This window comes from Procambarus clarkii, chromosome 2 (assembly GCF_040958095.1).
Source record: "Procambarus clarkii isolate CNS0578487 chromosome 2, FALCON_Pclarkii_2.0, whole genome shotgun sequence".
Lineage (NCBI taxonomy): Eukaryota > Metazoa > Arthropoda > Malacostraca > Decapoda > Cambaridae > Procambarus > Procambarus clarkii.
The window spans coordinates 17,892,089-17,917,601 of record NC_091151.1 but is presented as its reverse complement, the minus strand read 5'-3'; the positions used below and the strand labels follow the sequence as shown (position 1 = coordinate 17,917,601).

The following is a 25,513-nucleotide window of genomic DNA, read 5'->3' as shown; positions in this document are numbered from 1 at the left end:
CTATAGTATCTAAATTTACCAACTTGTTATGTAGACTACTAAAATCAATGCTTTCTTCATTGAATCCCTCAAAATCAAGCTCTGTTTTGTTTTTCCCCCTTGCTAGTGGCCATCTTGAATGTTCTTCTCTGCACTGTAAACACTAGGGCAACTTTTTCTCATCCGATTTTTCACTTCCCTTAGCACTTTCCTGTTATCTCACCTATTTTCCAAGAGCACTATACCTTTATGTTCTCTGGGACACCACTCACTATCATCAACCTGTACAACAATACTTAGGATTGTTGAAATATGCTGGAGCTCCTCTGCTGCAAGTGTTGACCCTTGGGGTGTCACCTTTTTGTAACTTTTTTTTTTTTGTGTGTGTGTGTGTGTGTATATATATATATATATATATATAATATATATATATATATATATATATATATATATATATATATATATATATATGTATGTATGTATGTATGTATGTATGTATGTATGTATGTATGTATGTGTGTGTATGTATGTGTGTTTGTGTGTGTTCCGGATAATGGTACTTTTTCACCTACGAGTCCAAAAGTGACCATTTCCAACTATTTTTATACTACGAACAACATAATTTGAATTGCCTTGCCACATATAATTATTAAATATTCAACTAGAAACCTCAACTTACCTTGTCGGTGTTCGTCTTCTTGATTGATGCCACACATCTTGAAGTTAAGAATTCTTAACAATTTACGTAACCTATACTAACACAACACTAAAATTAACACTTAAAATTACTGTACAGTTCATTAAGGAAAGTTAGTTTTGACTGCCAGCTGCTGAAGCCTCACTGGTTGAAGGCATTTAGGTTGCCTGTGATGCCTCGCTTGTTGAAGGCGCTTGGCTTGCACCTCACTTGTTGAAGCGCTTGGCTTGCGCCTCACTTGTTGAAGCGCTTGCATGCCCTCACTTGTTGAAGGCGCTTGGCTTGCCTGTGACGCCTCACTTGTTAAAAGGCGCTTGCTTGCGCCTCACTTGTTGAAGGCGCTTGGCTTGCCTGTGGTGCCTCACTTGTTGAAGGCGCTTGACTTGCTTGTAACGCCTCACTTGTTGAAGGCGCTTGCTGGCGCCTCACTTGTTGAAGGCACTTGGCTTGCCTGTGGCACTTCACTTGTTGAAGGCATTTGGCTGCCTGTGATGCCTCACTGGTTGAACAACAAGTAACTTGTCTTTAATTGCTAGGATAACCTTCTTCCTCTTAACACCTCCAGAACGATTGATGCTGCTACCAGACATAGTCTGGTAGCAGGGAGCCGGTCGGCCAAGCGAACAGCACGCTGGACTTGTGATCCTGGGTTCGATCCCAGGCGCCGGCGAGAAACATTGGGCAGAGTTTCTTTCACCCTATGCCCCTGTTACCTAGCAGTAAAATAGATACCTGGGTGTTAGTCAGCTGTCACGGGCTGCTTCCTGGGGGTGGAGGCCTGGTCGAGGACCGGGCCGCGGGGACACTAAAAAGCCCCGAAATCATCTCATGATAACCTCAAGGAGTCTTGGCCAAAAATGTTTAAAGTTACTATGAAAATAAAAAAGTTATTTAAAAAAATATTTCACTAATGGCGCAGCACTGTGTATAACGCGAGGGACGGACACACATGGGTTGACCAGTGTTGGACGGGTCCACTTGGGGTGGGGCAGCTATAGCACGTTACGTAGGCCGCCGGGAGGAAAAACTCACAATATTTTTGAAGGAAACTTCAGCCTGTGCACATTGCTTTTAGGAAACTTATTTATTTGTTATTACATAATTACTAGTACAGTGGAACCTCTATTAACGAGTTTAATCCGTTCTGGCACCGAGCTCGTTACCTGGAAAACTCGTCTTTGGAAACAAATTTCCCCATTTAAAATAAAGGAAATAAATTTAATCCGTTCCACTCCCAAAAACATCCATACTTGTATGACTTTTTTTTATGTAAATATAATATTGCACATGTAAATATAAATGTTTTGTTGTAGTGTTTTAATATTTACTTTACCTTATGAAGAGTAGTTGCTGGCTTGAGGGAGACGATGGAGAGGTGGGAAGGAGGAGAGGGGTTATGGTGTGGAAGGGGAATCCACCTCTGAGTCAGGCGGACTCTCTCTTCTTGGGAATTTCACCCAAATTTCATTTCAAATGTCACACAAGGATGCGTTAGACCAGCACCAAATAAAAAACTACGTTGATTACACTCGTTGTGTCAACAATATAATAGTCTTACCACGAAGATACAATACAATGCCGTTTTCTCAAATAGGCAATGTGGTTATTAAAGAAAACGGAAATTTCATGGCAAACATGTATACAATTCCCAAGTCGATCGGATAAGAATTGGATTTTATAGAAATATTTGCTCAAATGACGCTTGAGCGCGGTGTTTGGGTGCATTCAAGAGAAAAAAAGTGTGTCACGTTCAAGTGACATATACCTGCGAAAGTGATAACACTTTCATAAAGTGTTATCACAAAGTGATAAATTAATTAAACATTTTCACACACCTGGTTGTCACTGCTTTATCAGGGCAGCTTTTCCACGAATGAGTTCACCTTTTCAAACATTCCAAACACTTCCCTGATTTCAGTGGAAGAGGGAGCATCCTCCCTTACCTCCTCATTCCCTTACTAATGGTGTAAATTGTTGATGAGGACCTGCCATACTCCCTTGTGAGATCAATCACACAGACACCACACTCATGCTTTGCTATAATTTCCTTCTTTAAATCCACAGTAATTGTGTCTTTCTTCCTCTTGACAACACTATCTTTAGCAAGCAGCTTCTTTGGAGACATCGTGTGTTACAAATTGTAGTCGCAAAACCACTAAAAACTCAAAGAAAAGCTCAAATAAATCCAGAGGGATGCTTGTCGTGTGAGATACAACAACAACACTGGCGTCGGAGGCGTCCGAGAATTTGCGAGAACCCGCGAGACACTAGGAAGCGCCATGTGGTTTCACTCGTTAATAGAGGCGAGCTCGTCAATAGAGACAAATTTGCTGAGAGTGGCTTGCTCGTTACTGGAAAAACTCGTTAATAGAGCCACTCGTTAATAGAGGTTCCACTGTACTTATTTCATTTGTTTTTGGCTATGATTAATTGTTCTAAAATTAATGATAATTCCTATACCCAGGTGGTCCCTCCCGACGCTCCCCTCCCACCCTCCCAACACCACTGACCCACCCCACCCCCCCTACTCCACCATGCGTCTAGATCAGGGGTCTCCAAACTTGTCAATGTAAGCGCCACATTATATATTTCCCATATTTATGCGGGCCGGAGGAATAAAAAATGAAAAAAAACAAAAAACAAATCAGTGCCAGTAATTTAATTTCCTCAAATATTAAAGTATAAACATGGAAAAATTAAAACATATCTTTTTGGAAAAAATCAGGGTAAACTAAATAGATTCCTGCCTTTAGTTTTATGCAACCAAATTAGTGTGACGAATGATACTGTCGTTTTGACTTCAAAATTTCATTAAAATCAGGTTCCAGATTAGATGAGCCAATTGTAAGAATTGATTTCAAGTGATCATCAGACAAATTTGCTCGATAGTTAGATTTCACATACTTCATTTTGAAAAAAGTTTGTTCACACAAGTATGTTGAACCAAAAATGGACACAAAACTACAAGCAAACTTTATCAAATTTGGAAACTGATCTGGCTGCAGGCATTTATAAAACTCAATCAGATTTCCTTCTCTATACTTATCTTTCAGTCTGTCATCTGCCTGGAGATCAATAATTTCCATTTGAAATTGAGTTGGAAGATTTTCAGCATTGCAGTCAAATGGATTATGAAAGAGCCTGATTTCATTTGCTTTGGCATCAAGGTCAGCAAATCGCTTCTGAAACTGTTTTTTCAAATCTGAAATTATTTCATTTGCAAATGAAAAAGGAAATTCAACTTTACTTTCTGCATGAAATTTTTCACAACATGGAAAATGAGCAAAATTCTTAACCTTCACCTGGCCTTCAAGTAGCGCAAGTTTTGCTCTGAATGCCTTGACATGAACAAAGTAGTCACTGATCAAATTTGTTTTGCCTTGCAATTTCAGATTCAAGTTATTCATATGACCTGTCATATCTGCAAAAAATGCCAATTTCCAAATCCATTCACATTCTGATAATAATGGCTGAGGTTTATTTTTCTCTGTGAGAAATAAATCAATTTCTAATCTGAGCTCAAAGAAATGCAGCAAAACCTTTCCACAACTAAGCCATCTAACTGCTGTATAATAAGGCAAGTTAACAAACTCCGCATCAATTTCTTTCAAGAAATCACAGAACTGGCGATGGTTGAGTGCATGAGATCTAATGAAATTAACCACAGAAACAACAGGTTTCATGACACAAGACATATCAACATATTTTAGGCACAATGCGTGTTGATGGATAAGGCAATGCAGAAAAATGGGTTTTGAGAATCCTCCAACCTCACAAGCTGTTGTAATTTGCCCAACCAAACCCTTCTTTGTCCCAGACATATTCTTTCCTTCATCAATTGTCACACACTGCACTTGTTTCCATTCCAGGTTATATTCTGTCATAGTTTTACTTACTTCATTGAAAATGACCTCTCCAGTTGTTGTGGTGTGCATGCTGTGAACTGATGCTAATTCTTGGCTCACATTAAATTCACTATCAACACCACGAATGAATACTAAGAGCTGAGAAGTATCACACACATCAGTTGATTTATCCAACGCAAGAGAATACCAACAAAATCTTGTTGTTTTTTCCTTTATTTGCCGAATTATGTCGCCTCCTAAATCTTCAATTCTACAAGCAACAGTATTTGACCCAAGACTTATCATTTTGAAGAGGTTTAATTTTTCTGGACATACCTCTCCTGCTGCTTCCACTATACACTCTTTTATGATACTACCATCAGTGAAAGGTTTTCCTTTTTTAGCCAACACATAGGCATCTTTGTAACTGGCTCTAGTTGAATTTTCATTTTCAGATTTTTTCTTACTGAAAATAGCTTGTTGAGAATGCAGACTGTGCTGAAATGATTCAAACTTTTTAGTGCGTTCTGCTCCTGTGATGTGAGAATAACTTGAGCCATGTTTAGATTCATAGTGCCGACGAATATTGTATTCCTTCAGAACAGCAACACTGTCTCTACATATTATGCATAAAGCTTTATCATTTGCTATCACAAAAAAGTACTTTATCTTCCATTCGTCATTGAACCGACGGCACTCACTGTCCACTTTTCTTTTCTTTATCTTTTCCATATCTGAAAACATAAGGGTAAAATAAATGAAATAAATTCTACAGGAAAAAAACAGCTTGTATGTGGTGTTAAAAAGCATAGCATATTATTATAAAGTGGTATATATTATGGCAACAGCTTTCGTTGATAAACTTAATGGTTACCATTTTAACTATTTTAAACATGCAATATTTTTGGCTACAATAGTATTATTGCTATTTTGTATAACTAAGATAAAGGCATTGTCAAAGTACAGAGAAAAGAATATTGTACAGTGTTTGTGCTCCCTGAAACGGAAGCAGCGAAGCCCCACTCGCCCTCCATCCCCACAATATACAGTTATACACAACTGATTGGTTGTAATGCACAACACATACCTACCAGTATTAGTATCTGTGCGTCACACTATCGAGAGAGAGGAAAACTGACTCGGGTTGAGCGCCACCAGTCAGCAGCCCGAGCTTTGAATAATTCTGCGATGCCATTCGTACGATAATTATTTTTTCAAGGCCACCACACAGGGATTTGTTTGGAGGGCCGGATGAAATTATGTGGCGGGCCGGATGTGGCCCGCGGGCCATAGTTTGGAGACCCCTGGTCTAGAGCCACAGACGAGATTAAGGGGGCATAACTTTTAAAATCTTTATAAATTAAAAGTTGTTCAATTTGCTTATAAATTTATTTATGAAATGGTTATAGAAAGGGCTGCAACTGCTCCAAGTTTCACCATCACACCCTAAACAGAAAAGGAGAAAAAAAATACACAACATATTATGCAACGATTTTTCAACATTTTCAAATAATTTCAGGGAACACGTGTCAACTAAAATCCTTTCTATAACACTCAGATATTAAAATTAGCATATAATAAAGGATTGTTGTGAGTAGTTTTATCAAAAAAGTGTTTAGTGCAATAATATAATTATTCAAAGTTACCCTTCCAAAAATATGCAATATATGATGTTTATAAATTTTTATAAAATCAACAAATGGACTTTGGACTAAAATGTCTACAACGTACTGTAGAAGCACAAACTCTACATATAAGGTGTAATTTGCATGCAAATTGATTAATAAATGAAAGCTATGAAGTACTTTGAAGTTGTAAATTACTTTCCTGAGTAAAATAAAGATCAAAGTTCGGCCACCTGTAGCTGAGCTTGACTTCGACAGATTTCGTTCATAATTGGCACCCTTGCAGATAGGCATCCATTGAGCAAGGTGTGCAAGTTTCATGCAAATCCCTTGATAACAAATGAAAAAAAAAATTGGCCAAAAAAAAGAAGAAAAAAAAAAAGAAAAAAAAAAATTTTTTACATATAAATATATTGCACATACATATTACAATTATTACAAGAGTTTGTGCTTCTACAGCACATAGTAGACATTTTAGTTGACACATGTGTTCCCTGAGATTATTTGAGAATGTTGAACATTCGTTGCATAATACGTTGTGTATTTTTTTTCTCCTTTTCTGTTTAGGGTGTGATGGTGAAACTTGGACCAGTTGCAGCCCTTTCTATAACCATTTCATAAATAAATTTATAAGCAAATTGAACAACTTTTAATTTATAAAGATTTTAAAAGTTATGCCCCCTTAATATGGTATGGCCGAATTTTCATCTGGCCAAACCAGCTTTTATCCGGTTCCTGTGGCCATTTTGGCCAGATATTGTGATAACTTTATCCGATCACGATTTTGGCCGTATAAGGGCGTTTTCCAGATGTTTGAATCCCGGATAATCGCGGGGTTACAGTATATAATAATTACTTTAACCCTTAAAGTGCGCATCACGTCATATGACGTGTTGGACGTTGTTCCAGTCAACTGCGCATCATGTCATATGATGTGTTGGAGTACTACGCAAGATTTAAACGGCCTGCGGATACACGGGGTTCACCACACCTTCATCAGGGCTCTTGTAAACAGACGCCATTTAAAAAAAAAAATCGTGGGCCAAACTCCCGGGTGTTATTGGCCTCAGTATTGAGTGAGCAACCAAGCCTGACGCACGCAGCATGAGCCAACAACACTGCTGTTCAGCTTGTGACCACAGCATCGCCTAAAAATGCCAAAATATACTTGTTCATGCTATTATGTAGCGATGATATTATTACAGAAGACCCCTGACTGTGATAAAACTGACCAGGGTTCTGATAATAGCAGGATTGTGGTGATATTTAGTGCTGTGCGCCATGGAGGGAGGAGTAATGCTGTGGGAGGGAGGCTGGTGGCGATGTCTTCTGACTGCGTGTGGCCACCTTTTATTGACTGCACTCAGCATACCAGCTTAGTGGTTTGCTATGATGAACACAAATGTAGATACTTATATATAATGTGTGTATAGAGGGTATAAACAGCAAGAGAAGGTTTGGAGCCGCCATTTTGGTGAGGGCGGTGGCGTCGTGCAGACGACGCCACCGTGCAGACGACGGTGTTGTTTACTGGTTACCACGATGGTCTTTGGGCACCATACCAGTTTATTTGTACAAGTATGGTGAATAAAACAGGTAGATATTTATATATAATGTGTGTATATAGCATAATAACACCACACAGTATTGTTGGAGGAGAAATATTAGTGCGTCTGACCTTGAGGCGGCAGCCATCAGCTGACTGTGTGAGGTCCTACGTCTTTGTGCCTTTACTCACCATACAAGCTTAGATGTAAAGTTAACAGATTAGGAAGAAAAAATAATTTTTTTTTTTCAAAATGACATGCGCCTGTGGGGATGACAGGATATTAAACCCCGAGCATGTTAAGGGTTAATGTTCAAAATGCAAAAAATCACCACAGAAGCGGAATTTCTTATAGGCGCAATCGTCACTAAGCGGGCAGCTGTAGTAAACTGAGGCAGGTCGGCTGCGTGACCGGGAACCACGCGCTCAGTCGACCCGAATGTGTACCAACAAATATGGGAAGTCGACGACACCATCGGATGTCGAGTCGCATTTTTCGATGAAATTTACATCGTAACTCGAAATTATCGTAAGTACTCGCAATCGTATGTCGAGGTGCCACTGTATACATAAATTAGCATAATACAATGGAAATATGTGCCGGATATGTGTACACATGTGTATTCGTTGCCTTCTTTGGTTGAATGTTGGTTGTAGTTATACACAGCAGACACTTCAGTAGTTTTATTGAGTGAGGCAACAAGCTGTATAACTGGCCAGCCGAGGTCCTACCTACTCTGGGTCTGTGAGAATACTGCGACCTGCTGGGAGCACGGCTGGTGCCTCTCTGTCTGGCATGACGTCAGAGGCCTACTCGCCTGTGATTGGTTATGTTTCAACCGTCATACAATTTGAGTATTAACACGTGTCATATGCACGTAACACAGTGTCTTCGGACAGTACATGATGTTCTACTGCCATAGTATAGTGAACGTGTTCATTATACATAGGATTGGCACGTAAAAGCATATAAAATGTATTTGAAACTGTGTGCAGAAAATGAACAAAAATATATTCGCGGCAACTGTGCATCCTGCCCCGAGCGCCCTACCAGCCCTGGAGGCGTATGTCACGGGCGACCAGGGAATGATGACATCACACAAGAACTTACGGACCCCATTGCAGCTAAAGTACTTCCAATTTCGACCTTCAGTTACTATACCCTTACTCAGGGAAGGATTTTTGACTCTTTAAAAACAGAAAATAATTTTTTCCAGAGATCTTATTTCCTGCGCACTGGGGGGTGTCATATTTGGAGGCCGAGCAGTTAAGGGGCTAAAACTCCATCGATTAACTGTTGCCACGGTCTAATATATATACACATTAACCCGGTATTGCTCCGGGGAGCCTCCGGGTCTCACCCAGAAATTGACGTTTCATTACATTCAGTGCTGGTTTTATGGACTTACCCTGTAAGAATTCTGCTTATCCAGATGTCTGTCCTATCTGGATGGAGGTACATTCCATATAGTCCAGATAATCGAGTTCATATAAAATAATATGCATTCCCTGACCATAGGAAAATATACACAAATTATTATTAGAGGGCCCCAGAGGCTGCTTGAAGCTTCTGCGGCTCGCCCAAAAATTGGCGTTTCATTACTTTCAGTGCTGGTATTTTTTATTTTATACACACCTGGATGTTGCATGGTATAATCAGTGGCCCAGCCCATGGGTTAACCCTTCCACTGCTCAAGGGTCCTGAGGACATTTACACCCCTGTGCGCAAGAAAAAAAATTCTAAAAAATTATTTCGTCTTCTTAAAATGTTAATTTGTGTTCCCTGAGCATGGGAAAAATATAAAAAAATCGTAGGTGACATATTTTGGGCGCAATTGACCGAGGAAGTCTGGCAAAAAGTGGGTGTTGACAGAGCGGTCGTCAGAGCCGGTCAGTGTCACCCGCGCTGACAGATGGGAGTTGCCACAAAGATATTATCACTTAATTATTTCTATGTCTGATTGATTTTTTCTTAGTTTTTTTGCAGTAATATTATTCAATAGTGTGTATTGTAATATATTTATATAATAAAAGTGGTGAATAATCGCTATACTCAAAAGTATAGTGTGAATATTACTGATTCAATTATTATGTTTATAAAACAATAAACAAATGGTTTTGCTGCTATTGCACTCTATACACAGGTTATATATAAGTATCTGCATGTTTTGTTCACCATAACGAACCACTAAGTTGGTATTGAGAGTTGAAAAGTAACGAGGAGTTACCGCCAAACACCACCAGCCACTCATTGTCACTCCCTCAACAACGCCTCACTCGCCCACTTTTTCCTCCCACCATCCTGTTTTATATTTTATTCACAATATGCAGATGTTATATATAAGAAACTACATGTTTTGCAGATAGCAGATATGACTAGTTTAGGCACTAAGAGCCGTCGCTATACACACAGTCAGCTAGAGTCTGCCTCACTCACTCGAGGCCACACGCACTAAACTTTCTCCCCCAACAATACCGTTTGTGGTGTTATGACACTATATACAGACGTTATATATAAGTATGTATATGTTTTGTTCACCACAACTGAACAGCTAAGCTGATATAGTTAGTTCAGGCACGAAGAATCGTCGCTATACACACAGCTGGCGGCTCCCTCACTCATTCAAGGTCACACGCACTAAACTTTCTCCCCCAACAATACTGTTTGCAGTGTTATTACACTATATACACATATTATATATAAGTATCTACAAGTTGTATGCACCGTAACTGTACACCTAAGCTTGTAATTACCTAAGTGTAATTACCTAAGTGTAGTTACAGGATGAGAGCTACGCTCGTGGTGTCCCGTCTTCCCAGCACTCTTTGTCATATAACGCTTTGAAACTACTGACGGTCTTGGCCTCCACCACCTTCTCACTTAACTTGTTCCAACCGTCTACCACTCTATTTGCGAAGGTGAATTTTCTTATATTTCTTCGGCATCTGTGTTTAGCTAGTTTAAATCTATGGCCTCTTGTTCTTGAAGTTCCAGGTCTCAGGAAGTCTTCCCTGTCGATTTTATCAATTCCTGTTACTATTTTGTACGTAGTGATCATATCACCTCTTTTTCTTCTGTCTTCTAGTTTTGGCATATTTAATGCTTCTAACCTCTCCTCGTAGCTCTTGCCCTTCAGTTCTGGGAGCCACTTAGTAGCATGTCTTTGCACCTTTTTCAGTTTGTTGATGTGCTTCTTAAGATATGGGCACCACACAACAGCTGCATATTCTAGCTTTGGCCTAACAAAAGTCATGAACAATTTCTTTAGTATATCGCCATCCATGTATTTAAATGCAATTCTGAAGTTAGAAAGCATTGCATAGGCTCCTTGCACAATATTCTTAATGTGGTCCTCAGGTGATAGTTTTCTATCTAGAACCACTCCTAGATCTCTTTCTTTATCAGAATTCTTTAAAGATTTCTCACATAATATATAGGTTGTGTGGGGTCTATGTTCTCCTATTCCACATTCCATAACATGACATTTATTAACATTAAATTCCATTTGCCAAGTGGTGCTCCATATACTTATTTTGTCCAGGTCTTCTTGAAGGGCATGACAATCATCTAAATTTCTTATCCTTCCTATTATCTTAGCATCATCAGCAAACATGTTCATATAATTCTGTATACCAACTGGTAGATCATTTATGTACACAATAAACATCACTGGTGCAAGAACTGAACCCTGTGGTACTCCACTTGTGACATTTCTCCATTCCGATACATTGCCTCTGATTACTGCCCTCATTTTTCTATCAGTCAGAAAATTTTTCATCCATGATAGAAGCTTACCTGTCACCCCTCCAATATTTTCCAGTTTCCAGAACAACCTCTTATGTGGAACTCTGTCGAAAGCCTTTTTTAGGTCCAGATAGATGCAGATAGATGCTTGTAGAGTGCCCAAAGTGCATAGTGGCCACCCTTTGCACAGCCAGACAAATCATGCAGACGATGTCACCTCCGTCACCCAAATGGCTCCTCCCAGCATATTCCTTTTGCTGTTATTACCCTAATACACACATTGTATATAAGTACAGTGGCACCTCTATTAACGAGTTTAATCCGTTCTGGCACCGAGCTCGTTATGTGGAAAACTCGTCTTAAGAAACAAATTTCCCCATTTAAAATAAAAGAAATAAATTTAATCCCTTCCACTCCCAAAAACATCCATACTTGTATGACATTTTTTTATGTAAATATAATACTGCACATGTAATTATAAATGTTTTGTTGTACTGTTTTCATGTTTACTTTACCTTATGAAGAGTCGTTGCTGGCTTGAGGGAGACGATGGGGAGGTGGGAAGGAGGAGAGGAGTTATGGTGTGGAAGGAGAATCCACCTCTGGGTCAGGCGGGCTCTCTCTTCCTGGGAAATTCACCCCACTGGGACCGGGTTGTGGTTCACTATCACTGGCTCCTCTTTTCTCTTCTTTTGCAAAGAACGTATCTATTGACAATTGCTTTTGTCTTTGTTTTAGAATGTTTAAAACAAGACAGCAAATTGTCATTAAACATGTTCACACACCGGGTTGTTACTGCTTTATCAGGGCAGTTTTTCCAAGAATGCGGTCAGCTTTTCAAACATTCCCAACACTTCCCTGATCTCACTGGAAGAGGCAGCATTCTCCTCCCTTACCTCCTCATCCCCTTACTAATGGTGCAAATTGTTGAGGAGGCCCTGCCATACTCCCTTGTGAGATCAGTCACACAGACACCACACTCATGCTTTGCAATAATTTCCTTCTTCAAATCCACAGTAATTGTGTCTTTCTTCATCTTGACAAGATGACAAGTAATTGACATCTTTCTTCATCTTTAGCAAGCAGCTTCTTTGGTGATGTCGTGCGTTACAAATTGTAGTTACAAAACCACAAAAAACCAAAGAGAAGCACAAATAAATAAAGAGGGATGCTTGTCGTGTGCGATACAACAACAACACTGGCGTCAGAGGTGTCCGAGAATTTGCGAGAACCCGCGAGACGCTAGGAAGTACCATGTGGTTTTGCTCGTTAATAGAGGTGAAGCTCGTCAATAGAAACAAATTTGCTGCGAGTGGCTTGCTTGTTACTGGAAATGCTCATAAATAGAGCCGCTCGTTAATCGAGGTGCCACTGTATCTACATTTGTGTTCACCAAAGAGAACCACTGAGCTGGTAAGGTGAATGCAGACAATAACAGGTGGCCACACAGTCAGTAAACGATGCCATCTCCCTCCGTCTCTCAGCATCACTCCTCCCACAGCGCTAATTATTACAACAATCCTGCTATTATCACAACCCTGGTTATTTATATCACAGTCAGGGGTCATCTGTAATACTGTCATCACTAAATAATAGCAATTATATATTTATTTTGACATTTTTCGGCGATGCTGTGGTCACAAGCTGAACAGGAATGCTGTTTGCTCATGCTGTGTGCGCCAGCCTTGGTTGCTCCAACAGTACTGTGCCTCTCACACCCGAGAATATTGCCCACGATTTTTTCTTTAAATGGCGTCTGTTTACAAGAGCCCTGAGGAAGCTTATGTGAACCCCGTGTAGTCGCAGGCCATTTGAATCGGGCCTGGCACCCTTGGGCGTATATATACGCCATGCGCACAGTGGGACATGTTACTCAGGGCGTATATATACGCCTTGCGCAGTTTAAGGGTTAACAAGCTGCCATTGTGAATAAGCATTGTGAAGCTGTTAAGGGTGCAAGCCAAGAAATATAGCATTGAGTGTAATGGTGTGCCACTTTCTCCCTGGTCCCTGTGTCTACTTATTCCTGCTCTGTTATGGCAACCTTTCCTGTGGAGTGAGGGTAGTGGAGGGGGATGGGGTTATCTTGAGGTTATCTTGAGATGATTTCGGGGCTTTAGTGTCCCCGCGGCCCGGTCCTCGACCAGGCCTCCACCCCTAGGAAGCAGCCCGTGACAGCTGACTAACACCCAGGTACCTATTTTACTGCTAGGTAACAGGGGCATAGGGTGAAAGAAACTGCCCATTGTTTCTCGCCGGCGCCCGGGATCGAACCCGGGACCACAGGATCACAAATCCAGCGTGCTGTCCGCTCGGCCGACCGGCTCCCTACCCGACCGGGTAGGGGAGCCGGTCGGGCTCCCCTTAACCGACCGGGTTATGGGACATTGGGAAATGTTTTGTTTATATAATATTTGAGTGTCAATATGTACATAAAAAAAGATGAGGTCTATTATTTTGGTTAAGAAAAATAATTGGCAATGTATCTTGAGATGATTTCGGTGCTTTAGTTTCCCCGCGGCCTGGTCCTCGACCAGGCCTCCACCCCCAGGAAGCAGCCCATAGCAGCTGTCTAACTCCCAGGTACCTATTTACTGCTAGGTAACAGGGGCATCAGGGTGAAAGAAACATTTTGCCTATTTGTTTCCGCCTCCACCGGGGATCGAACCCGGAACCTCAGGACTACGAATCCGAAGCGCTGTCCACCCAGCTGTCAGGCGTCGCCTGAATGTATGCCATGTATGAATGTATGCATGTATGCCAAAAAAATGTAACAAAATGCTCAGAGAACTGGAATTCTTGGTTAACCTGATGGGTCTTGTTCTGGTCAGTTGGCTTGAGTAAGGTTACAGTGTTATTTATATGAAAATTTCATTCACATCTTTCTGAATTTTGTTCGCATTTCTTTTAGGAGTGTAACGATGCAGCAAAAAATGATACCATGGAAAAAGTGGACGAAAAAACACTTCAAGGTTTGCGGGAGTTGGGCGCATTTGGTCTTCAGGTAAGAAGTGGTTTAATTATTGTGACCTGAATAACAGATTTGTGAATGTCTGGATGGTTTATGTAAGGACTCAGATTGCCAAATATGGCTCAGACATTTTGGTTACCATATTGTTGATTAACAGTGGCACATACACAGCAGTTTGTCTCCACTTAATAAAAGAATCCTTGAATGTTTGGAACTTGAGATGAAACTATGTGTAAGAGTGGATAGTAATTATTTAAGATCATTTTGAAAAATAATAATCATACAGTGGAACCTCGGTTGACGACTGCCCTAGAAGACAAATTTTCTGGGGGGAGCCCCGTCGGCTTCCCGGAGCTATCCAGGCTGATTTGATATGTATATCTTTCTGGCATCAGTCAATGCATGGAGTTCTTGCCCACCGGGGACCACGAGCGAGAACCTGGCCCCTCTAGAGAGGCACGAGGAGCAATGGCCTATGGAGACCCCCCTGTGGTTGGGAGCATTCTATGTCTGCCATCGACTGGGACAGGCACCCAGAAAGGTAGGCGCCCCAAAACAAACCACTATTCTGGTAAAATTATTGCGACTGAAAAATCAAACAGGTGGACAGAACTCCCCAAATGAAAATTAGCAAACTAGCATGATGTCATCATATCACCGCGCCGCTTCTGCGCAACCCCACCCTCCCCGGGAGGGGAAAGGGGGAGCCCCAGACCTAATCGCCGGTGACCCAATCTACAGTTCTTAGGCTGACAGGAGTCTGGTGCGGTTGTGCCTCTGGTTCCAGTTTTCCATTACAGTTCTGTGCCTTGTGGTGTGGGCTGTCCCTTCAGGTGATGCGTGAGCTGGGAGTGAGATTCCACGGTACTCGGGCTGCTTGCACCTAGGGACACCTTCCCTAGGTGCCCTGTAAGTACTGCCCTTGTGGCTTGGGGCCCTTCTTCCACAAGTTACTTCGGGATCTGCCTCTGCTGTGCCGATTACTGCTCGGTTTTTGGCCGCCCTTTGAGTCGGATGGGTTTTTTCTTGTCCTTGTTTGTCTTTGGGTAGGAGGGTAGTTTTCATCACTGGCAGGGGCGCATGGTACTGCACAGCTAGTTTTCACCTATAACAGCGGCCTGCTCTGTTCCATTTGGGTACATTGTCCTCTTACGGAGTTTTTTCTTTTGTTTTTTTGCCTGGTTGGGTGGTCTGCCGTTGTGGTCCCCCATTGCTGTTCTTGGGGTATATATGTATTCTCACTCTGCTGGTGGTTTTCCCCACTTGGCTCCTGTGAGTGTACACGTCCCGGGGCCTCAGCTTTTAGAAGTTTGATTGGTAGACTTGGGCAGCTGTTCGCAGTACCCTGCCTGGGCTTCCCTTAGCGTGTAACCAAGGCTAAAGGCCCTGGAAAACCCCATAGGGGCTACGTGGTCCGGTGGATGTGACCCCCGAGTCCCCTCTCGTGTCTTGCGAGTTTGAAGGTTGCTCTGTCCCCTTGTCTCAGGGTGACACTCACCGGTTTTGCCTTCGCCATGCTGCCTGTTAGGTTGGTGATTGTTTTGACCCAGAGTCGTGCGATGTGTGTTGTCTGCACGTACTTCAGTTCACCCAAGCCTGTGATAATGATATGTGGGTGCAGGCAGCTTCAACGTTGCATGCTAGATTTAGGTTGATTTCTGGGGTTGCGGCATTTGAGCCTAGTCCTTCTGCCAGAGCTTCTGGGTCTGGCCAGTGGGCCCCCTTCGTTCTTGCTTTTTCGGCAGCTCCCACTTTTTCTTTGGAGGTGGGGGGTTTGGAGGCCTGCTCGGCCCCCGGGTCCTCAGGGCAAGGTTCCTGGGGTTGGATGGGGGTTGGCTTGGTGGCCTTGGTGGCATTTATACAAAAGAGACATAAATAAATGTTATATAAATATATATAACATTTATATGACATAGAGAGACATAAATAAATGTTATATAAATATATATAACATGTATATTAAATGTTATTATAAACATTTAATATACAAAGAACATATACAAACATACACAAGATACAATAATAACTCAACACTGTATGCTATTGCAATCAGGTTGCATCCAATCCCATTGGGACTCTATCAGCTGCTTATCTCAAGTGGTAGTCTAACTGCTGTCTCATCACTTGTACCACCAACCTCACCAAGTAGGTCAAGAATCATAAGATAATATTGCACTATCAGCTAGAGAATATATATGTATAAATACATACAAGGAAAACCAGCCTATGACTGCAATAACATAAATATCAGCATAAATATTCCTTGATAAACAACAATGATCAATCAATCACCCTATCAGTCCTAGAACACATATGTATGTCTCTGCAGGTAATCCAGCCTACGGTTGTAACTATACTTCAGTATAAGTACTCCTTGGCGCAAAAATGGTAGTCAATCACCCACCTTTCACTGCGTCTTGCACGCTAATGACAACCAAACACACTACCAGCTCCCTACAAGTGGTCAATAAGAACTTCCTTTCCACATCTGGAAGTTCACTACCCTGACATCTTCAGGTTTTCCTAGAATCGTCTACCAGGGTCCTCCGCAGCTGTCCCGGCTGCTACACCAGGAAGTCTTCCTTGAGCAACAATGGTGCTTCACCACTGGTATCACAGAAGCATGTGAAACTTCATTCCACTGCTCCTCTTCTCACAGCTTGAGGTCCTGCTCCTCACTGTATGGTTGCTCTTCCACAGAGCTCAGTACCTTCCACAATCTTGGAGTCTCATCAACTACTCCTTCTCTGCCGGCTTCGAAGTTCTCAGAACTCCTTCCCCAGACAAACCTGCAACCCATCGACACGCCACTAAAAATGTTCCTCTATAAACACATAACTGAAATAAATCACACAATAAATGTTTCACTTGACATCTCCCTGCTTTCTACATGCTGTGAGGTGACTCCCCCACGTTTCGGCTGGTCCATTTTCTGCCCTCCCTGGGAGCCCTCCGCTTCCCGGGCGGCCCTCCGCTTCCCGGGCGGCCCTCTCACTCAGTCGCCCACCAGCGGTCGGAGTGGACGGACATTGCTCCGGCCTCCAGGACGTTCCTCCATCCTTACCCTCTTATTTCGGCCTTCTGCCTCATCAAAACATGCCTAACATATCAACAGACACTTGCTATGATCGCTGGGCACACGATCAACTATAGGCAATCACTATTAACTAGTTAAATTTGGGCTTACCACAATAAGGTCTCCTGCAGGGTGCTCTCCCTTTGATGGAGCCTGACCAGAGCGCTCCCACGGCTCACGAAAATGTCTCTGGGTGGCTTCACAACTATCCTTGCCATCCAGGACTTGAGACCACACGTTCCCAGCTTGATTTCACAGCTGAAACGTCTGCACACTTCCTTCCTCTTGAAGGTATAACCACTAGGGGTTCCTCTCTATCAGGAGCTCACACGGAGCGCGGCTTCCTCTCACGATGTCTTGTGCTCAAGTGGGGGTCAAAGCCCTCCAGGAGCGAGCTTTACACTTCTAGCAAACTCTCCACATCTTATGTCAAGTCATTTACTTATATTCTTGATCACTGCCCATACTCTTAAACTATTTATCAAATCTAACCAATTATTTTACGTATGTATCTTCATGTCTATATTTCTTTGACCTCTTATTTAGGTCAGGTCTTGCAGAATAACTCTCAAGGTAGACTTGTTTCTCAGCTACCTGGGATCATAATACTACTCTATCCCAGGTCAGTCTTCTATTGAAGCCGGGTGCTTGGATGGTGTCCCTGGACCTCAAGGATGCGTATTGGTACGTCCAAGTTCATCCGGGGTTCAGGGACTGGCTCGGTTTTGTTGTGGGGCGTCAAGGTTACCGCTTTCGTTGTCTTCCCTTCGGGTTGAATCTGGCACCTCGCGTTTTCACGCGCCTTACTCAGGTTGTGGTGTCCTGCCTGCATCTGTTAGGTATTTGGGTTCTGGCCAACCTCGACGACCGACTGCTTTGGGCTCCCAGTCAGTCCGTGTGTCTGCTCACCAGAAATTTAGTTCTTTCCCACCTCGCCGGGTTCGGGTTCTTGGTGAACTGGAGGGAAGTCCCATCTGTTTTCCTCTCAGGTTCGGTCTTGGCTGGGTCTGGTTTAGGACACTCGCACCACTTCATTGTCTTTTCCTCCGGCGGCTCTGCTTCGCCTGCAGTCCTGCCTTCATCTGTTTCTGGGGGGATCCCGGGTCACGCGGAGGTTGCTCGAGAGTTTGTGCGGGAGCCTGAACTTTGGCATGAGGGTCTACCTGCCGGGTTGGGTGTAGCTTCGTTGGCTGTTCTGATTCCTTCTGGGATGTCCCTTCCGCCTCTCTCGCGACAGTTGGGTTCGACCACCGGGGGCTTTGCGTTGGTTGCTACGTTGCCGGCTGCCTCTTCGGGTTTTTCGGGGTTCAGGGTCTTGGCACCTACCTGAGCCCTCGCTCGATGTGTTCACGGATGCGTCGTCTCTTGGCTGGGGCTTTGTGACCAGTGTTCACCAGGCCGGCCAGGGACGGGGGGGTCCGTACTTCCGTCGGGCTCACAGCAGTCAGGGAGATCGCGGCAGTGTTGATGTCGCTCCGAAGGGTTTGAGTCACTCGCGGATCAACGATCCGCCTCCATTCGGACTGCTACCCGGTGGTTCATTGCCTGAACCGAGGAGGTTAAATGAGGTCCTTGGATCTTTGGGGCTGGTCGCTTCGGGTGACTTGTTTGTCGAGTTCTCGTGGTTTGGCTTTCCTATTGGTTCACGTCCGTAGGGTGTCTAATGTCTTGGCAGATGGCCTGTCTCATTTCTTTCCCTTTTCCTCGGAATGGACGGTCGACGCTGACTCCTTCAGTTGGCTGTGCCAGACGTTCGGGACTCCGGACATGGATCTCTTCACGTCGACGTGGTCGAGGCGTCTCCCGGTACGTGGCGCCCTTCCCCGACTGCGAGGCCATCGGGGTCGATGCCTTCAGGCAGGACTGGGCGAGATGGGGTTACCTGTACCTCTTTCCCCTGGTTCAGCTGTTGCTCCAGGTCGTGGCTCGCTTGGAGACTTACCAGGGAAGAGTTGTCCTTTTGATAAAAAATGGATTTTATAGAAATATTTTTTCTTATGACTCGTGAGCGAGTATGTTACACGGACTCAAGAGAAAAATTGGTAACGCTCTCGAGCGCTGCGAGAGCTCGAAAGTGTTAAATTCATAAATGGCCTCCTGATAGAATCGAACTCAATATTTGGTGCATTTACAGAAACCTACACAAAAGACTACATGGATAGTGAAATCTGGATTCCGAATTATAATCTATATAGATGTGACAGAGTAATTAGGTCATGTGGAGGAGTAGGTCTGTATATTAAAGAGGAGCTGGCGTGCTTAGAGCTCCTGAACTTGACGAATGAGGTGGTAGAGGTACTTGGAATCAAGGTAGAAAATATTAATATACTTACTATTTTAATATACAAACCGCCAGATGCAACAGTTGAGGAGTTCACTAAACAGATCCACAAAATAGAGAATATCCTTGATAACCTAGCAAACCCAGTACCAGATATTATCTTCCTTGGAGACTTCAATCTACCCAGTTTAAAATGGAGAATAGTAAACAATTACATTATAGCAGGAAATCAACCTGAAAATAACCAACCACAGGTCAGAATAGGTCAGAGAACTACTGACATTCTGTGACAAATTCTCGCTCAGTCAGCAGATTACAGAACCAACTAGGAACGAAAACACGCTGGACCTGATATTCTCGAACAATAATGAGCTAATCAGAGACATTACTGCCTAAGACACTACGTACTCGGACCACAAGCTCATTGAAGTGCAAACTAACATTAATACTGGTAGTAGACCCAAGAGAAACAACAAGCGGAAAGGGCTATTCAATAAATTCAATTTTAATAATAAGAGGATAGACTGGGAGAAAATAAACAGGGAACTTACAAACATTCAATGGGAAAATGTTCTAAGAAATAAAAATCCTACACAAGGAATAGAAAAACTGACTTCTGAAGCATAATAAATGTCTGAGACATGTTCCTTTGAGGAAAGTCAGAGAGAGGTCAAATGTAGAAAGAGAACGCAGACGACATTACAAAAGAAGGAAGAAATTAACGGAAATGCTTAAGCAGACACGACTCTCAGTACAAAGAAGAAATAATTTAAACAGGGAGATTGAAGAAATCGAACAGAGACTGAAGCTTTCCTATCAGACTGAAGAAAGGCAACTAGAACAGAAAAAAATTCAAGAAATAAAGAAAAATCCAAAATATTTTTTCACATATGCTAAATTAAAAGCAAAAACCACTGCCAGTATTGGACCTATTCGTATTAGTGCAGGTTCATACACTGAGGATGACAAAGAAATTAGTGAAATCCTAAAAAAGCAGTATGAAGTTTTTTATACAAAAAAAGCAGTTTAGCACTCCGATACACAGCATGAAAGTGGAAGATTCGGACAATTTCTTTATGAGTGATATCCAAACACCTGTAAATATAACTGATATCAACACGAGCGTAGCAGATTTTGAAAGAGAAATTGATAATATCTCCATGCACTCAGCCCCGGGTCCAGACTCATGGAATTCAATATTTATAAAGATATGCAAATTGCCAGTAGCACAGGCACTCAGTATAGTGTGGAGGAAGAGCTTGGACACAGGGGAGATACCAGATGCGCTTAAAGCAGCAGACATTGCCCCTCTACACAAGGGAGGTAGCAAAGCATTGGCAAAGAATTATAGATCAGTTGCACTAACGTCCCACATAATAAAAGTATTTGACAGAGTGATCAGGAGTCAGGTCACTAGATTCATGGAAACCAATGACCTCCACAATCCAGGCCAACATGGATTTAGTGCAGGAAGATCATGCCTCCCACAGCTACTTGACCATTATGATAAAATCACTGAGGCATTAGAAGTAAAATAGAATGCAGATGTTGTATACACAGACTTTGCAAAGGCATTCGACAAATGTGACCATGGAGTGATTGCACACAAAATGAGGTCAATGGGTGTAACTGGTAAAGTAGGACGCTGGATACTCAATTTCCTGTCGAACAGAACACAAAGAGTAACAGTCAATCAAGTAAAATCGAGTCCGAGCGCAGTTAAAAGATCTGTACCTTAAGGTACAGTCCTTGCACCACTGCTGTTCCTTATTCTCTTATCAGATATAGACAAAAATACAAGTCAAAGCTTCGTGTCCTTTGCAAATGATACAAAAATCAGCATGAAAATTACCTCTGCTGAAGACATTGAAAACTACAGACAGACATTAACAAAGTTTTCGATTGGGCAGCAGAAAATAACATGATGTTTCACGGTGATAAATTCCAGGTACTCAGATACGGCAAAAATGAGGATCTTAAACATAATACAGTGTACAAAACACAATCGAATCTGCCCATAGTAGGAAAGCACCATGTCAAGGATTTGGGAACAACGATGTCCGACAACCTAACGTTTAGGGAGCATAACCAATCTAGTATTGCGTCAGCCAGAAAAATGATAGGATGGATTATGAGAACCTTCAAGTCCAGAGATCCCATCACAATGGTTGTACTCTTCAAATCACTTGTGTTGTCCTGTCTTGAGTACTGCTCAGTACTTACTTTTCCCTTCAGAGCAGGAGAGCTTGCTGAAATAGAGGGAATACAGAGAACATATACGGCACGCATAGACGAGATAAAGCACCTAAATTATTGGGATCGTCTCAAAGCTCTCTAAATGTACTCACTAGAAAGGAGACGAGAGAGATACCAAATAATATACACATGGAAAATACTGGAGGGACAGGTCCCAAATCTGCACAGTAAAATAACAATGTACTGGAGTGAACGACATGGAAGAAAATACAGAATAGAACCAGTGAAGAGCAGAGGTGCCATAGGCACAATTAGAGAACACTGTATAAACATCAGAGGTCCGCGGTTGTTCAATGTCCTACCAGCGAGCATCAGAAATATTGCCGGAACAACGGTGGACATCTTCAAAGAGAAAACTAGATTGTTTTCTTCAATGTGTGCCGGACCAACCGGCCTGTGATGGGTATGTGGGCCTGCGGGCCGCTCCAAGCAACAGCCTGGTGGACCAAACTCTCACAAGTCAAGCCGGGCTTGGGAAGTTGAAGAACTCCCAGAACCCCATCAAGCAGGTATCAAGCAGGTTAATGGCTAGGAAGGCAGGTGGTATCAATGGTAAAGTTGTCAGGGGAGGCAGGTTGTGTTAGTGGTTAGGAAGGCAGGTGGTGTCAATGGTGAAGTTGTCAGGAGAGGCAGGTTGTGTTAGTGGTTAGGAAGGCAGGTGGTGTCAATGGTGAAGTTGTCAGGAGAGGCAGGTTGTGTTAGTGGTTAGGAAGGCAGGTGGTGTCAATGGTGAAGTTGTCAGGGGAGGCAGGTTGTGTTAGTGGTTAGGAAGGCAGGTGGTGTCAATGGTGAAGTTGTCAGGGGAGGCAGGTTGTGTTAGTGGTTAGGAAGGCAGGTGGTGTCAATGGTGAAGTTGTCAGGAGAGGTAGGTTGTGTTAGTGGTTAGGAAGGCAGGTGGTGTCAATGGTGAAGTTGTCAGGAGAGGCAGGTTGTGTTAGTGGTTAGGAAGGCAGGTGGTGTCAATGGTGAAGTTGTCAGGGGAGACAGGTTGTGTTAGTGGTTAGGAAGGCAGGTGGTGTCAATGGTGAAGTTGTCAGGGGAGGCAGGTTGTGTTAGTGGTTAGGAAGGCAGGTGGTGTCAATGGTGAAGTTGTCAGGAGAGGTAGGTTGTGTTAGTGGTTAGGAAGGCAGGTGGTGTCAATGGTGAAGTTGTCAGGGGAGGCAGGTTGTGTTAGTGGTTAGGAAGGCAGGTGGTGTCAATGGTGAAGTTGTCAGGGGAGGCAGGTTGTGTTAGTGGTTAGGAAGGCAGGTGGTGTCAATGGTGAAGTTGTCAGGGGAGGCAGGTTGCATTAAATGGTGAGCAACAGGAAGGCAAGTAGTGTCAGTGGTGGAAGTTGTCAGGAGAGGTAGGTTGTGTAAGTGGTGAGCATTGTGGGCAGGTGGTGTCAGTGGGGAGTAAAGAGACACGTCCAGCATGAGGTTAGTCTGGCCTGAGTGATCAGTTGACTGGTAACATGTGGCTGGTGCTGCTGCTGCTATAATGCTCGACTCACTCACTGCTTTTTACCAAATTCGCCCGGTTGGGCTACTTGTCGCCCGGTTGGGCTACTTGTCGCCCGATTGGGCTACTTGTCGCCCGGTTGGGTTCCTTTTTGGGCTCTTTGCTTCTTTGGCCGGTTTTATTGTTCCTGCTTCCTCTTTTGGCTACTTTTCTCGTGCAGTAGTCCTGGCTGGCGCCTTCCCGCAGAGAGGGTTGTGCGGTTCGGCCAGCGTGTTATGCGCATGTGCCGTGGAGTTTGTTTTGGTCTGGGCGGTGTTTCAGTGCTGGTGTTTTGCGCCAGCAAAACACCAGCCGGTGAAAGTCGGTGATGACTTTTTGCTACAGTGCTTCGCCTCTCGTTCTTCTCCCTGGCTGCGGTATGTGCCCCTTCGCGCCGGGGGTGTCCTGGTTCCCAGTTGTGGGGAGGACACCGCGGTTTTCCCTGTGTCATGGGTGTGGACCGCCTCCTTCGCCTCTCCCTGCTCTCCTGCGGGTCCGGCAGGGTCCGGCTCTGGCGTCTTCACCTGGCAGTGCTCCCAGGTTCTTCTGGGCACGGTTGAGTCGTATCAAGTTCGTGCCACCGTTCGCCAGGTGAGTTTCTGCGGTCTGGCGTCTTTTGGCCGGGCGCTGGATGCGGCGGTGTTTATATACCTATCTTTATTTAGGTATATTTTTGTACGACTCGAGACCGTTCGCACACCAGTGACTGTCCCTTTTTCAACCCTTCCTGTCCCCCTCATGTGCATGTCCAACCCATGCTGGAGTCATTCAGGGGACCCTCCTTTTTTAATGTTGTGAGGTGTGGGGGTTGTAGGGTTGGTTCTGTACTCACCTGGTTAGGCTCCTGGCTGTGCTTGCAGGATTTGAGCTCTGGCTCTTGGGTCCTGCCTATCTAGTAGAACTTGCGGTATAGTACCAGTGGAGTGCAATGGTGCTATTGGCACATTTGGGGAACACTGTATTACCATCAGAGGTCTGTGCTTGTTACACGACCTACTTGCGAGCATAAGCCTTCTTGCTGGTTCGTCCGTTGACTTCCAGGGCGCACTAGCCTGTTTTCGTATGGCTGTTCCGGCCCGTCCTGGTTGTTGGGGTATGTGGGCCGGTGGACTGCTCCTAGCAGCTGCCTGGTGGGCCACCCTCTGTCCGGTCTAGCCTGGCCTTGGGCCGGGCTTGAGGTGTAAAAGAGCTCCCAGTACCTCATCCAGCAGGTATCGAGCGGGGTTTCTCCGCCGTCAGTCGCCTGGTGCAGGTTTCTGGGCCTGCGGGGTTTTGTTGTGTCTCCGTTGGCCCTGTCTGGGGTCTGCCTGCTCCGTTCTCTGCCTTTGTAGAAGGGAGTTGCTATTTACATGTTGCATGTTGCAGTGGTGCCTGTTGCTGCTACTGCACGTGTGCATTGGTACCGTGTTTCACGGTGGAGTGTCCTTGTTCCTGTGTCCGGTTGTGAAGTGGCACTTTGCTGCCGTTTTGTGCCTGGGGATTGCGTGGGGGTTTTTCTGTCCCCGCCTGATTGTCCACCCCTGGTTGTTCTCCTGGGGTTTTTGTGCTTCTGCTCTTTCTTCCTGCCTCCTCTTCAGCAGGGGTGTTCTGCGTGTGTTCTTAGGCATTTGTCAGCCTGTGTCCTGTGATGTGCTTCTTTGTCTCGGTCTATTGCGGTTGTTCGTACCCCTTGGTTCGGGTACTGTTCTGGTGGTGACCCTTCTGCCTTCTTTGGTTTCCTAGCTTGCCCTGCCGTTTTTATTTTTTTTTGGGGTCTTGCGGTGTCTCGTGTCGGACCTGTCGTTTCTGAACTCCTGGCGGCCTTGCATGCTTTGGGGAGTTTTTCTGTTCAGCAGATGTTCCATCTCCTTGTGCCGCCTGGGTTTCGGTGGTCGCGCCCGAGATCTTCCCGCAGCTCCGCCTTTTCCTGGGCTCGGAGGGGCCTTGTCGGGGCTGCTTATGTTCTGCCTCGCGGTCTCGCCTCCGGTTGGTGGTCGGGTGGCTTCGTGGTAGGTGTCCCACCTGCGTGCTTCT

At 43.9% G+C, this 25,513-nt stretch overlaps 1 protein-coding gene across 1 annotated transcript in view; it reads left to right on the top strand.

Moving 5' to 3' along the window:
• The window catches only part of Acadvl (Acyl-CoA dehydrogenase very long chain), a 224,065-nt gene that overhangs the window by 55,914 nt on the left and 142,638 nt on the right, over positions 1-25,513 (top strand). The window contains exon 3 of the mRNA XM_045748593.2: positions 14,349-14,441. Within this exon, the coding sequence (XP_045604549.1) occupies positions 14,349-14,441 (93 nt within the window). The remainder of the gene's footprint in view (positions 1-14,348; positions 14,442-25,513) is intronic.